We start from the raw sequence: 12,623 nt of genomic DNA, 5'->3' as shown, positions 1-12,623 counted from the left end.
ATGGCAAATTCTGTGTTTTTATTTCTTTAACATTGTGATACACTTCACACAATACTTGTGAAATTAGTAAAATTCAGTGATGATTACGTTCTATGATCCTTTCATGAAAAAATATAGATTAATGGGGATTAAAGGCTTTATGGTTTGATCCGTTAGTAGTTCTAAGGTATGTTATATAATATTTTAATTATTTCATATTATTATAACAAATGTTGATAATTTACTGAAAATAAAATGAATAGCAGAATATTAATTATATAGTCCAGGTCTCAGATGTCATCATTTGAGTTTGGATTACATCACTTTATATTTCTCTCTAGCTGATGGCATTATCTTACAGTTAGGAAAAAGGGAAAAATACTTTATAATTAAAAAAAAGAAGTGATTACAGATGACAATATTGTGATACCAATATATTTCTATAATCTATACTTGACTTCTAACTGTAACTTCATATCTTACTATGATACAGCTAATGATTAGGACCTAAATGTGAGATATCATAAAGAAGCCGGTTTTCATGTCAATGACCAGATATAAAAAGGATAAAATTAGTGATTTTACATATATTAGTGTAATTTATTTCAATTGATATGCATTAAAAATCTTGTGATTTCAGAAAAATAATGTTTATTATTCTAAGGGTTTATTTTTAAAAATCTAAACTATATGAAATGATCATTGAGAGTATTTACATTTATAGGATACATATTTAAAAATACACCACATTTATATTGATGTTTTTATAAACATATTTAATAATATAAAAATAAGAAAAATGTTCAAAATACATTAAGAGAAAAAGCAGTTAGAAATTACATACCATACAAAGTGAGTGAAGTTCTGGGGAATGTGTGGGTATATGTAAATACAAATGTGTGGGCTCTGTGTGTGTGAGTGTGTGTGTGTTAGCACACACCATTCAATGAGTAGAAGTGTGGGGAAAGAATACTTGCTTACCGTCTATGCTGATTGGAATACACAACTTGTGAAATAAACCTTTTACCAGCAAGCTTACTAAAACGAAATTTGCAGGTTCATGGTAGTGCAAATGGGACACAAGTCCAGTATATCCAATGGGAACACATTTTTCATTCAGGTATCCCTAGAAATCAGTTTTAACACATTAACCTCAGTCTCTACATCTCAGAAATATCAAACAAATAAGTCATTAACATAGGAGATTTCAGTACAGTAGAATTAAAACTGTGTACTAATATCTTAATTTAGTGGAAATACATTTAAACCTTACCTCTGTGACCAAGAATTGCAAAGAATATATGAAGTAAAATTTTAACATGCACTCAATCTTTGGTCGCTTGAAGGACATCAATGAATGCTGGAGAACTGATAATGCCTATACATACATACATCAAAACATCAAGTTAGATATTAAGCGGAATTTATAGTGTGTCTTCTAAATGAAATATCCAAAGGACAATTAGGCATTTCTATTATGGAACATGGTATTATATATACTTATGTACTATACGTAATGTATAATATATTTTTACATTTTTTTAATTTTCTTTTTTTTCCCCTGAGGAAGATTCACCCTGAGCTAACATCTGTGCCAACCTTCCTTTATTTTGTCTGTAGGCTGCCATCATAACGTGGCCACTCATGAGTGGTACATGTCCACACTAGGCCAAGGAGCCAGCCTCTATTTTTACATTTTTAAATTTGGCATTGCATATTGCTCTATTATATTATTTATTATAATCTTTTCATCCATAATGTTTTTATTATATATGCATTTGTTTAATAGACACTGGTAAGAGAAATTTAGAGAAAGAGATGAATAATTACAACTTTACACATGACAGGTGAGAAGTAAACATAAGGTATAAAAATGTAAAACAAAGAATTATGAACATTTCAGTATCTTGTCATTTTCAACTATGTTATTTCTTTGAAATTTGATTTTTAATATGTTTTAGACCAGACATATTTACAGAAAAAAAAGGTTTCTTTTCTAATATGTACAGAGCCCAGGGGTAATGTTAATTGGAATATCATAAGGTTAATTTTCCTTGTTTGAAAGCATGAAAGTTAAAGGCACATTTTTGCGTTGACTAAGGGTACTGTAAAGTAGAATCAAATGTTACAGTGAGTTTATTTAAAACACATTGTTTTTTTATTCACTTCAGCTTATATAACTAACGTAGTTTATTATAAAATTGAGCTGAAATTGTTACATTTATTAAGCTAATTTAAATAGTATGAAACAGAGTACCTTGGCTTTGGCATCCTCTTTGTCATTTGCTTTGGCAACTAACAGCATAAGTCTGAGAACCAAGGATATGCTTAGAGGAAACTGACCCTTCAGTTTGGGCACATTCGACTTTAAGAGCCTTTGTATCTTGGGTAACGGAATATCATAGAAGAACACATTTCCTATGAGATCTTCTCCACGTCTTCCTGCACGACCCGACATCTAAAGAGACGTTCACGTAACTTTTAAATCATTTCAAATCTTGTCTTTGTAAATGGTTAATGTCTAACTAACCTATACCAGCTGGAGCATTAAACTTTCGAAATCTTGAAAGAGTTCTTTGTTGCTTGGAATGTTAATTTTAGCAAAGTTTAAAATATTATTTTATTTTACAAATATATTATTAAAATACGTTTGCTTTTTGAGTAATGCTTATGTTTAAAGATGATGACTTTTAAAGCAGGAGGATTTACTGTCTTCTTTACCAATGCATTTCCAGAAACTAGTCTGAATGGAGAACGTTTGTAGACACTCAATTTATAGTTGTTGGTGCATGGCACCAACTGGGCGCTCAGAAGATGTGCTTACCTCTTCTTCAGACTTTTTTTTTAAGTTCAGTAATATTTACCAAAGCAGGGAAATTCTCAAGAAAATTAATCTATCTAGCCAGTCAATGATTATTCAAAATGTACTTAAATATAATCATCTTCATAAAATGTCATATATCTAAAACCTATTTTTAAATATTTTTATGGTCCCCAAACGTTTCAGGATAAACATGGTTTATCTTGGCTTACTGAATAGATGTTCTAGATCTCTACGTACACAAACGTAACAAAAGGGATGTCTTATAAATACCTGCCGAAAGTTCAAGGCATCCAAAAACACACAATCTTCCGTAAAAACAACAGATTTGCATGGCATATTAATTCCTAAAGCAAGAGTTGAGGTAGCTGTTACCACCTATGGGTGCAGGGTAGATAAAAGAAAAACAAATTTAACGTAGAATACAGAGATGTATGTATAGGCACTAAATATTGACTAGATAAGACCCCCAGAAATTATGTTTATTGAGTAAAAGTCCAATTGGAAGCCAATGTCACAAAAAATACAAACTCTACATTTTCTTTCGGATTATGTAACTGTATCATAGAGATCATAGAGATTCTTATTCTCCTTAATGGTTTTCCTTAATATTTCAATTATCTAGCATTTTCAGACTACAAAATGATGTGAAATGAAAGCCATTCAGTAAGCATTCTTTTTTTTGCGTAAATAAAAGCAATAGGTTATAAAAGGAGTATCACTTTTGCATTATAAGATTTCTAAGTAGAGAAGATAGTGGGGGATAAACTCAAAGAGAGAGCAGGAACCAGGTCACATCAGGAATTAAAAAACCACTCTAAGGAGCTTAGATTTTAAGAGAAAGAGGAGTAGCGCGATATAATTCATATTTATAAGAGAGCTTTGGCTGGTCTGTGAACTAATTTTAGGGGGTGATGAATGGAAGCTGAATGATGCGATAGGAGGCGTTTGACTTATTTCTAGACAGATGAGAGATGATGGTGTCATTGAGCAGAAAATAGTGTTCTCAGTAGAGAAAAGACATATGAATAAAGTATATTTCCTGGGATTTTTGCTTTCCTACCTCAATTTTACAACGCTATTTTGACTCACATTTTTTAGAAAAAATTGAAGCTATCAACTGGAATCTGTCTTATCTTTATCTTATGCCAAACCTGCTTGAGGTTGCTCATATCATTTCTTGCTTCTCTTTTAGCCTTTCTTGTCTTCAAAATAGACACAGTTATGGTTATATATTTTTCTCTAAGTATTACTTTAGCTACACCACATCAGTTTGGCAATATAGTGTTTTATTTATCTATCAACTCTATATTTTCTTATTTCCACTATAATTTCTTCTTTAACTATTTTGAACTTGTGATATTATGTAAAACGTTACATTAGTATACCTTCCTAATAATGGAACCATCTGTACCTCTAGTAATGATTTTATCTTAAAATACATTGTGTTTGATATAAACATAGCTATACCAGCTTTCTTTTGGTTATTATCTGCATTTTATTTTTCTTCCTTTCAATCTCTTTCCTCTTCTTAAGTTTTAAATATATCCCCTTATAATCAACACCTAGGTGGATACTTTGTTAAACAAGTAAAAAAAATTTCCTCTTAGAGCTAATTTCATATACCTCCAACATATTTAATGTAATTGTTATATTTGATGATCTAGCTACCAGTTTATATTTTGTTGTCTATTCCTCACAGCATTTTAAATCTTTCTGTCTGCTTTATTACCTTTTTATTGAGGTGAAATTAACATATAACATTATATAAGTTTCAGGTGTACAATTTTATAATTTGACACCTGTATACAATGCAAAGTGATCTTTGGATAAACACCCAGAAATAGAACAGCTGGATGATGTGGTATTTCTAGTCTTAATTTTTTTTTTTGAGAAAGTTTAGCTCTGAGCTAACCTTTGCTCAGATGCTAACATACACCACCAATCCTCCTCTTTTTGCTGAGGAAGATTTGTCCTGAGCTAACATCTGTGCCCATCTTCCTCTATTTCATATGTGGGATGCCTGCCACAGCATGGCTTGATAAGGAGTGCATAGGTACACACCCAGGATCCGAAGCAGCAAACCCCAGGCCGAGGAAGCAGGGCACACAAACACAACCACTGTGCCACCGGGCAGGTCCCTCTATTCTTAAATTTTTGAGGAACCTCCATACTGTTTTTCATAGTGACTGTACCAGTTTGCGTTCCCACCAGAAGAGTATGAGGGCTCCCTTTTCACTCATATGTGCAATCCAAAAAACAAAACAAAACGAACCAACAAACAAAACAAACTCATAGAAACAGAGAAGAGATTGGTGGTTACTAGAGCGGAAATAAGTTCGGGGTGGGGGAAATGGATGAAGATGATGTATGGTGATGGATGCTAACTATACTTTTGACGGTGATCACTTTGTATTTTTTATTGGTTTGTAATATTATATAAATTTCAGGTGTACATCGTTCTATTTCTATTTCTGTGTAGATTACATCACATTCACATCACCATATACATGTGCAGTTTTACCTCTTTTGCCATCTCCCCTCCTCCTTTCCCCTCTGGTAACCACCAATCTGTACTTTGTGTCTATATCTTTGTTTGTTGCTGTTGTTGTTTTCTTTTTATCTTCCACATATGACAGAAATCATACAGTATTTGTCTTTATCGATCTGACTTATTTCACTTAGGATAATGCCCTCAAAGTCCATCCATGTTGTCAGAATGGAAAAACTTCATCTTTTTATGGCTGAATAGTATTCCATTGTATACTTATAACACGTCTTCTTTATCCATTCGTCCATCGATGGACATTTTGGTTGTTTCCAAGTCTTGACTATTGTGAAGAATGCTGCGATGAACATAAGGGTGCATATATCTTTTTGAATTAGCTTTTTATAATTTTTGGATAAATATCTGGAAGTGGAATAGCTGCATCATATGGTAGTTATAGTCTTAATTTTTTGAGGAATCTCCATACCGTTTTTCATACGGCTGCACCACTTTACCTTTTCACCAACAGTGTACAAGAGTTCCCTTTTCTCTACACCCTCACCAACACTTGTTATTTCTTGTCTTTTTGATAATGGCCATGCTAACAGGTCTGAGTGATAATTCATTGTGGTTTTGACTTGTATTTTCCTAATAATTAGTGATGTTGAACATTTTTTTGTGTGCCTATTGGCCATTTTTATGTTTTCTTTGGGAAAATTTCTATTCAGATTCTCTGCTCATTTTTTAATCTAGTTGCTTATTTTTTCATTGTTGCATTGTATGAATTATTTATTTATTTTGGATATTAACCCTTTATCAGATATATGATTTGAAATATCTACTCCCATTCAGTGGGTTTCCTTTTTGTTTTGATGATTATTTCCTTCACTGTACAGAAGCTTTTTATTTTGATGTATCCCATTTGTTTATTTTTGCTTTTGTTTCCCTTGCCTTTGCTGTCATATCCACAAAAACATCACTAAGAGCAACATCAAGGGGCTTACTACCTATGATTTTCTTTTGAATTTTATGGTTTCAGGTTTCAAATTCAAGTCTTAAATACACTTTGAGTTAATTTTTGAGTACAGGGTAAGACAGTGGTCCAGTTTTATTCTTTTGCTTGTGGCTGTCCTGTTTTCCCAACACCATTTATTGAAGTGACAGTCTTTTCTCAATTGTATGTTCTTGGCTCCTTTGTCATAAATTAATTGACCATATATGCATGCGTTTATTTCTGGGATCTCTGTTCTGTTCTACTGAACTGTGTGTCTGTTTTTATGTCAACACCATACTATTTTGTTTACTATAGCTATGTTGTATAGTTTGAAATCAGAGATCATGATACCACCAGCTTTGTTCTTCTTTCTCAAGATTGCTTTGGCTATTTGGGTTCTTTTGTGGTTCCGTACAAATTTTAGAGTTATTTCGTCTATTTCTGTGAAAAATGCCATTGGAATTTTGCTAGGGATTGCATTGAATTTGTAGATTTCATTGGGTAGTATGGACATTTTAACAGTATTAATTCTTCCAATCCATGAACATGGAATATCTTTTCATTTATTTGTGTCTTATTCAATTTCTTTCATCAATATGTTATAGTTTTCAGTGTAGAGGTTTTTGCTTCCTTGGTTAAATTTATTCCTAGATATTTTAATGTTTTTGATGTGATTGTAAATGGTTTGTTTTCTTAATTTCTCTTTCTGATAGCTCGTTATTAGTGTATAGAAACATCATAGGTTTATGTGTATTGATTTTGTATCTTGCAACTTTACTGAATGTGTTTATTTGTTCCAGCAGTTTTTTGGTGAAGTGTTTAGAGTTTTCTGTATTGTATCATGCCATCTGCAAACGGTGACAGTTTACTTCTTCCTTTCCAATTTGGATGCCTTTCATTTCTTTTTCTTGCTAATTGCTGTGGTGAGGACTTCCAACACTATACTGAATAAAAGTGACAAGAGTGTGTGTCCTTGTCTTATTCCTGATCTTACGGGGAAGCTTCCAATTTTTCATCATTGAATATGATATTCTTTGAGTTTGTCATATATGGCCTTTACAGTGGTGAATTATGTTCCCTCTATATCCACTTTGTTGAGAGTTTTTATCATTAATAGATATTGAGTTTTATCAAATGCTTTCTCTGCATTTATTGAGATGATCATTTGATTTTTACCATTCATTTTGTTTATGTGATGTATCACGCTAATTGATTTGTGGATGTTGAACCATCATTACATCCTTGGAATAAATCTCACTTGATCATGGCATATGATCTGTTTAATGTATTGCTGAATTTGGTTTGCTAACATTTTGCTGAGGATTTTTGCATCTATCTTCGTTAAATTCATTAAGGATATTGGCTCATAACTTTCCTTTTTTGTGGTGTCCTTGCATCATTTTGGTATCAGGGTAAACTCATAAAATGAGGTTGGAAGGTTTCTCTCCTCTTAAATTTTTTGGAAAAGTTTGAGAAGAATGTGTATTATTTATTTATTTATTTGATGAGAAAGATTGGCTCTGAGCTAACATCTGTGCCAATCTTCCTCTATTTTGTATGTGGGAAGCCACCACAGCATGGCTTGATGAGTGGTATGTAGGTTTTTGGGTGGGATTTGAACCTCCAAACCCCAAGCCACCAAAGTGGAACACATTAACTTAACCCCTATGCCCCTGGGATGGCCCAAGAATTGGTACTAAATCTTTAAATGTTTGGTAGAATTCACCAGTGAAGCTATCTGGTCCTGGACTTTTGTTTGTTGGGAAGTTTTCCATTATTGATTCAATCTCCTTAGTAGCAATATGTCTGTTCAGATTTTCTGTTTCATCATGAATCAATCTAGGTAGGTTTTATATTTCTAGGAATTTATCCAATTCGTCTATGTTGTTCAATTTTTTGGCATATAATTGTCATAGTAGACTTTTAAGATCCTTTGTATTTCTGCAATATCTGTTGTAACATCTCCTCTCTCATATCCGATATTTATTTGAGTCCTCTCACTTTTTCTTGGTGAGTCTAGCTAAGTTTGTCAATTTGGTTATCTTTTCAAAGAACCAGCTCTTAGTTTCATTGATCTTTACTATTGTCTTTTAGTGTCTATTTCATTTATCTTTGCTCTAATCTTTATTTCCTTCCTTCTACTATCTTTGGGCTTCATTTGTTCTTCTTTTTCTAGTTCCTTGATGTATAAAGTTAGGTTGTTTACTTGAGATTTTTCTTGTTTTTTGATGTATGCCCATATTGTTATAAACTTCCCTCTTAGAATCACTTTTGCTACATCCCACAGATTTTGGTATGTCATATTTCTGTTTTCATTTGTCTCTATGTATCTTTTTATTTGTTCTTTGATTTCTTCAATGACTCATTGGTTGTTCAGTAGCATGCTGCTTAATCTACACATTTTTGTGGTTTTTCCAGTTTTCTTTTTATAATTAATTTCTAGTTTCAAACCATGTGGTCAGAGAAGATGGTTGATATAATTTCAATTTTCTTAAATTTATTGTAACTTGTTTGGTGGCCTAGTATGTGATCTATCCTGTAGAATGTTCCATGTGCATTCGAGAAAAATGAATATTCTGTTGCTTTTGGATGGATAAAATGTTCTATATATATCTATTAAGTTTATATGGTCTCATGTGTCTTTTCTGGTCAATATTTTCTTATTGATTTTCTGTCTGGATGATCTATCCATTGATGTAAGTGTGGTGTTAAAGTTCCCTACTTTTATAGTAATGCTTTCAGTTTCTCCCTTTAGGTCCACTAATATTTGCTTTATATATCTGGTAATTTTATGTTGGCTGCATATATATTTATAAATGTCATATCTTCTTGCTTGCTTGACTCTTTTATTATTAGGTAATGTCATTCTTTATCATTTATTACAGTCTTTCTTTTAAAGTCTGTTTTGTCTGATATGAGCATAGCTACCCCAGCTTTCTTTTTGTTTCCATTTGCGTGGACTATCTTCTCCATCCCTTCACTCTCCGTCAGTGTGTGTCCTTACTTCTGAAGAGAGTTTCTTCTAGGCAGCATATAAATGGCTCTTGTTTTTTTATCCATTCAGCCACTCCATGTCTTTTGATTGGAGAGTTTAGTCTATTTAATTTAAAATAATTAATAGATATGTATTTATTGCCATTTTGTTAATTGTTTTCTGGCTATTTTCATAGTTCCTCTCTGTCCATTTCTTTTTCTCCTCCTATCTTCCTTTGTGGTTTGATGGTTTTCTTTAGTGTTATGTTTAGATTCTTTTCTCACTTTCTCTTAGCTATTTACCATAAATTTTTGCTTTGTGGTTACCATGAGGTTCACATATGACATCCTACGTATGTAACAATCTATCTTAAGTTGATAACAACTTAAACTTGAGCGAATTCCAAACCTTTGCATTTGTACTCCCTTCCTCCTGTGTTTCATATTTTGATGTCACCTTTTATATCTTTTTATGTTATGCATTTCTTAACTAACTATTGTACTTTTAGTTCATTTTATTACTTTTATCTTTTAACCTTCATACTTGCTTTATAAGTGATTCATTCACTATCTTTACTACATATTTACTTTTTCCAGAGATTTGCACTTTCATGTATTTTCTTCTTACCAACTAGTGCTATTTCTTTCCAGCTAAAAGAAGTCCCTTTAATATCTCTTTTAAGGCTGTTTAGTGCTGCTGAACTAGTTAGTTTTTACTCATCTGGAAAACTCTTAATCTCTCCTTCAACTCTGAATGATGACCTTGCCGGATAAAGAATTCCTGGTTGGAAGTTTTTTCCTTTCAGCACTTTGAACATGTCACACCACTCTCTTCTGGCCGGCAAAGTTTCTGCTGAAAAATCAGCTGACAACCTCATGGGGTTTCCCTTGTATGTAATAAGTTGTTCTTCTCTTGTTGCTTTTTAAGAGTCTCTCTTTACCTTAACTTTTATCATTTTAATTATAATGTGTATTGGTGTGGGTCTCTTTGTGTTCATCTTATAAAGAACTCTCTGGGCTTCCTGGACCTGGATGTCTGCTTTCTTCCCCAGATTAGGGAAGTTTTCAGACACTATTTCTTCAAAAAATGACTCTCTCCTTTCTTTCTCTCTCTCTTCTTGTTCTGAGACCCCTATGATTCAAATTCTATTTCACTTGATATCCCAAAGGTCCCTTACGCCATCTTCACGTTTTTAAATTCTTCTTTTTGATGTTCTGAGTTCCACGTGTTCCACAGCCCACTGATCCATTCTTCTGCTTCACCCAGCATGCTGTTGATGAACCCCGATACTTATTTTTCGGTTCAGTTATTGTATTCCTAGCTTTGTAATTTCTGTTTGGAACTTTCTTATATTTTATGTCTCTTTGTTGAAGATCTCACTAGGTTCATCCATTCTTTTCCCATGTTCGGTGAGCATCTTTATGACCATTACTTTCAACTCTTTATCAAGTGGATTGCTTATCTTCATTTCATCAATATCTTTTTCTGAAGTTTTGCCTTGTTCTTTCATTTGGAGCATGTTCCTTTGTCTCCTTATTTTGTCTGACTTTCCATGTTTGTTTCTATATATTGATAAATCAGGTACCTCTTAGTCTTAAAAGAGTAACCTTATGCAGGAGATGCCACATGGGGCCCAGAGGCACAATCCCCACTGGCTACAAGAGCTAGGTACTCAAGAAATGTTCCCTGTGTGGGCTGTGTGTGCCTGCCTCTTGTGGCAGGGCTGCAACTGTGGTGCACAAATATGCAAGACTCTCTCTTTTGACTGAGATGCTGCGTGTAGTTGGACCAGGCTGCAGCACACTGGGGCAGGGCGCTCAGCCAGTCCTTCTGGAGCTAGGTGGGCCTCTGTGGCAATGGTGCATGGAGGTGAGGTCCTTCCACCAGAACTAGCAGGCTAGAAGGAGGGTATGAAATGGTGCCCTCTAGCACCAGCGCCAGTGAGCCAGAAGAACACAAAGATGGTGTTCACCAATCTTTGTCCCTGGAGAGAGTCTCAACAGGTTCCTGCCTCTCCAGCAGACACTTTAATATAGGAAAATGAGTCTCCATCACCTATGGTCTAGGCACTTTTCAAACTATTGATTTTGCACTGGGTTTTGAGGCAAGTGAGTCTGTGCACCAGCCCATTAAGAGTGGATTTTCCATTTCCTGTAGCCTGATGGTTCTCCTGGATGTAAGCCCCATTGGTTTTCAAGGTCAGATGGTTTGGAGCCTGTCTCTCTGGTGCAGGTCCCAAGGGTTGGGGTGCCTGAGGTTGGGTACAAACCCCTCCCTCTTCAGGGATGTGTTTCCTGTTATGAGACCCCTCCCAACTATGAGTCACAGTACCAGGATTAGGGCTTCAGGAGAGGCTGAGTCTCCCTTTCTCTTATCGATCTCAACATGGTCCTTCTTATCCTTTGTTGTGGATGTGCTCTTTAGTTAGCTTTCAAATCCTTTTCTGAGGGAATTGTTCCATGTGTAGCTGTAGATTCATTGTGTCTGTGGGAGAAGGTGAGCTCAGAACCCTTCTATGCCACCATCTTGAACTGGAAAACCTCTTGATCACTTTTTGATTGATTCACGTTTTTCATGCCATTTATTTTTCCTCTGTAGTTCAGATGTTACACACTCAAATTCTGTTCTTTCAGTGTGTACTGCCAAATTTATATAATTTGTACTTATAAAAGTTGAAAAGTGATCAGTGATTTTATCTTCCTCTTGGACATCACCTCAAACAATCCACACTTCTAAAATAAATACTAGTATAACATATTTTATCTCTTTTTTAATCCAAAGTGTTATTTTAAAATTTTTATTCAGATTATGAAAGTTTTAATTTATGATTTTCCAGGATCATTCTTTTATTTTGGACTATCTTTTAATTTCCTGAAATTGCTTTCAATCTGTTTAAATTGTTTAGAACTTTCTTTTAATGATGAGATGATATGATGAACATTTTCAGTTTTTGTCTAAAATTCTCCATGCTGCCCTCATTCTAGAAGGATAATTTTTCTGTATGTAAAATCTAAGTTGACTGTTAGATTTAGATTTAGATTTTAATGTGCTGATTTTTAATGCTGGCTACTTACATAATGTAGTGTATCAAAACATATAAACTAAAACTGGCAGAAGTACAAACAGAAACACAAAAATTTACATTAAGAGTGAGAGATTTTGATACTTTGTACTCTCAATAATGCTGCTCTCAGTAATTGATAGAAGACAAAAATTTACCAATAATACAGATTTAAATTAAAAAGTCTGACAGAACACTACAGTCACTACTCACAGAACACATCTTTTAATGCATGTATAAAACATATTTCTAAATAAACTCTTTTTAGAACGTTTTTAGATTTACAGAAAATTTGCAAAGATAATA

General features: G+C 33.7%; 1 protein-coding gene across 10 annotated transcripts in view; it reads right to left on the bottom strand.

Moving 5' to 3' along the window:
* Positions 1–12,623, bottom strand: part of LOC100067608 (probable ATP-dependent RNA helicase DDX60) — a 108,310-nt gene that overhangs the window by 25,296 nt on the left and 70,391 nt on the right. For 4 of the 10 annotated variants that reach the window (XR_011434673.1, XR_011434674.1, XM_014737740.3 and 1 more), the window contains exons 29-32: positions 3,074–3,178; positions 2,237–2,437; positions 1,253–1,357; positions 961–1,105 (exon numbers count right to left, since the gene is read on the bottom strand). Coding sequence is in view for 4 of the 10 variants with exons in the window: in XM_014737740.3 (XP_014593226.3) it covers positions 961–1,105; positions 1,253–1,357; positions 2,237–2,437; positions 3,074–3,178 (556 nt within the window). In the remaining 6 variants the exon portion in view is untranslated. Of the gene's footprint in view, positions 1–960; positions 1,106–1,252; positions 1,358–2,236; positions 2,438–3,073; positions 3,179–12,623 lie in introns of those variants that run through there. The other 6 variants (XR_011434675.1, XM_070257195.1, XM_070257204.1 and 3 more) reach the window with 3 other exon arrangements.

The sequence above is a fragment of the Equus caballus genome, chromosome 2 (genome assembly GCF_041296265.1).
Source record: "Equus caballus isolate H_3958 breed thoroughbred chromosome 2, TB-T2T, whole genome shotgun sequence".
Classification (NCBI taxonomy): domain Eukaryota; kingdom Metazoa; phylum Chordata; class Mammalia; order Perissodactyla; family Equidae; genus Equus; species Equus caballus.
The sequence above is the reverse complement of the archived record's forward strand: the minus strand, read 5'-3'. Positions and strand labels throughout refer to the sequence as shown.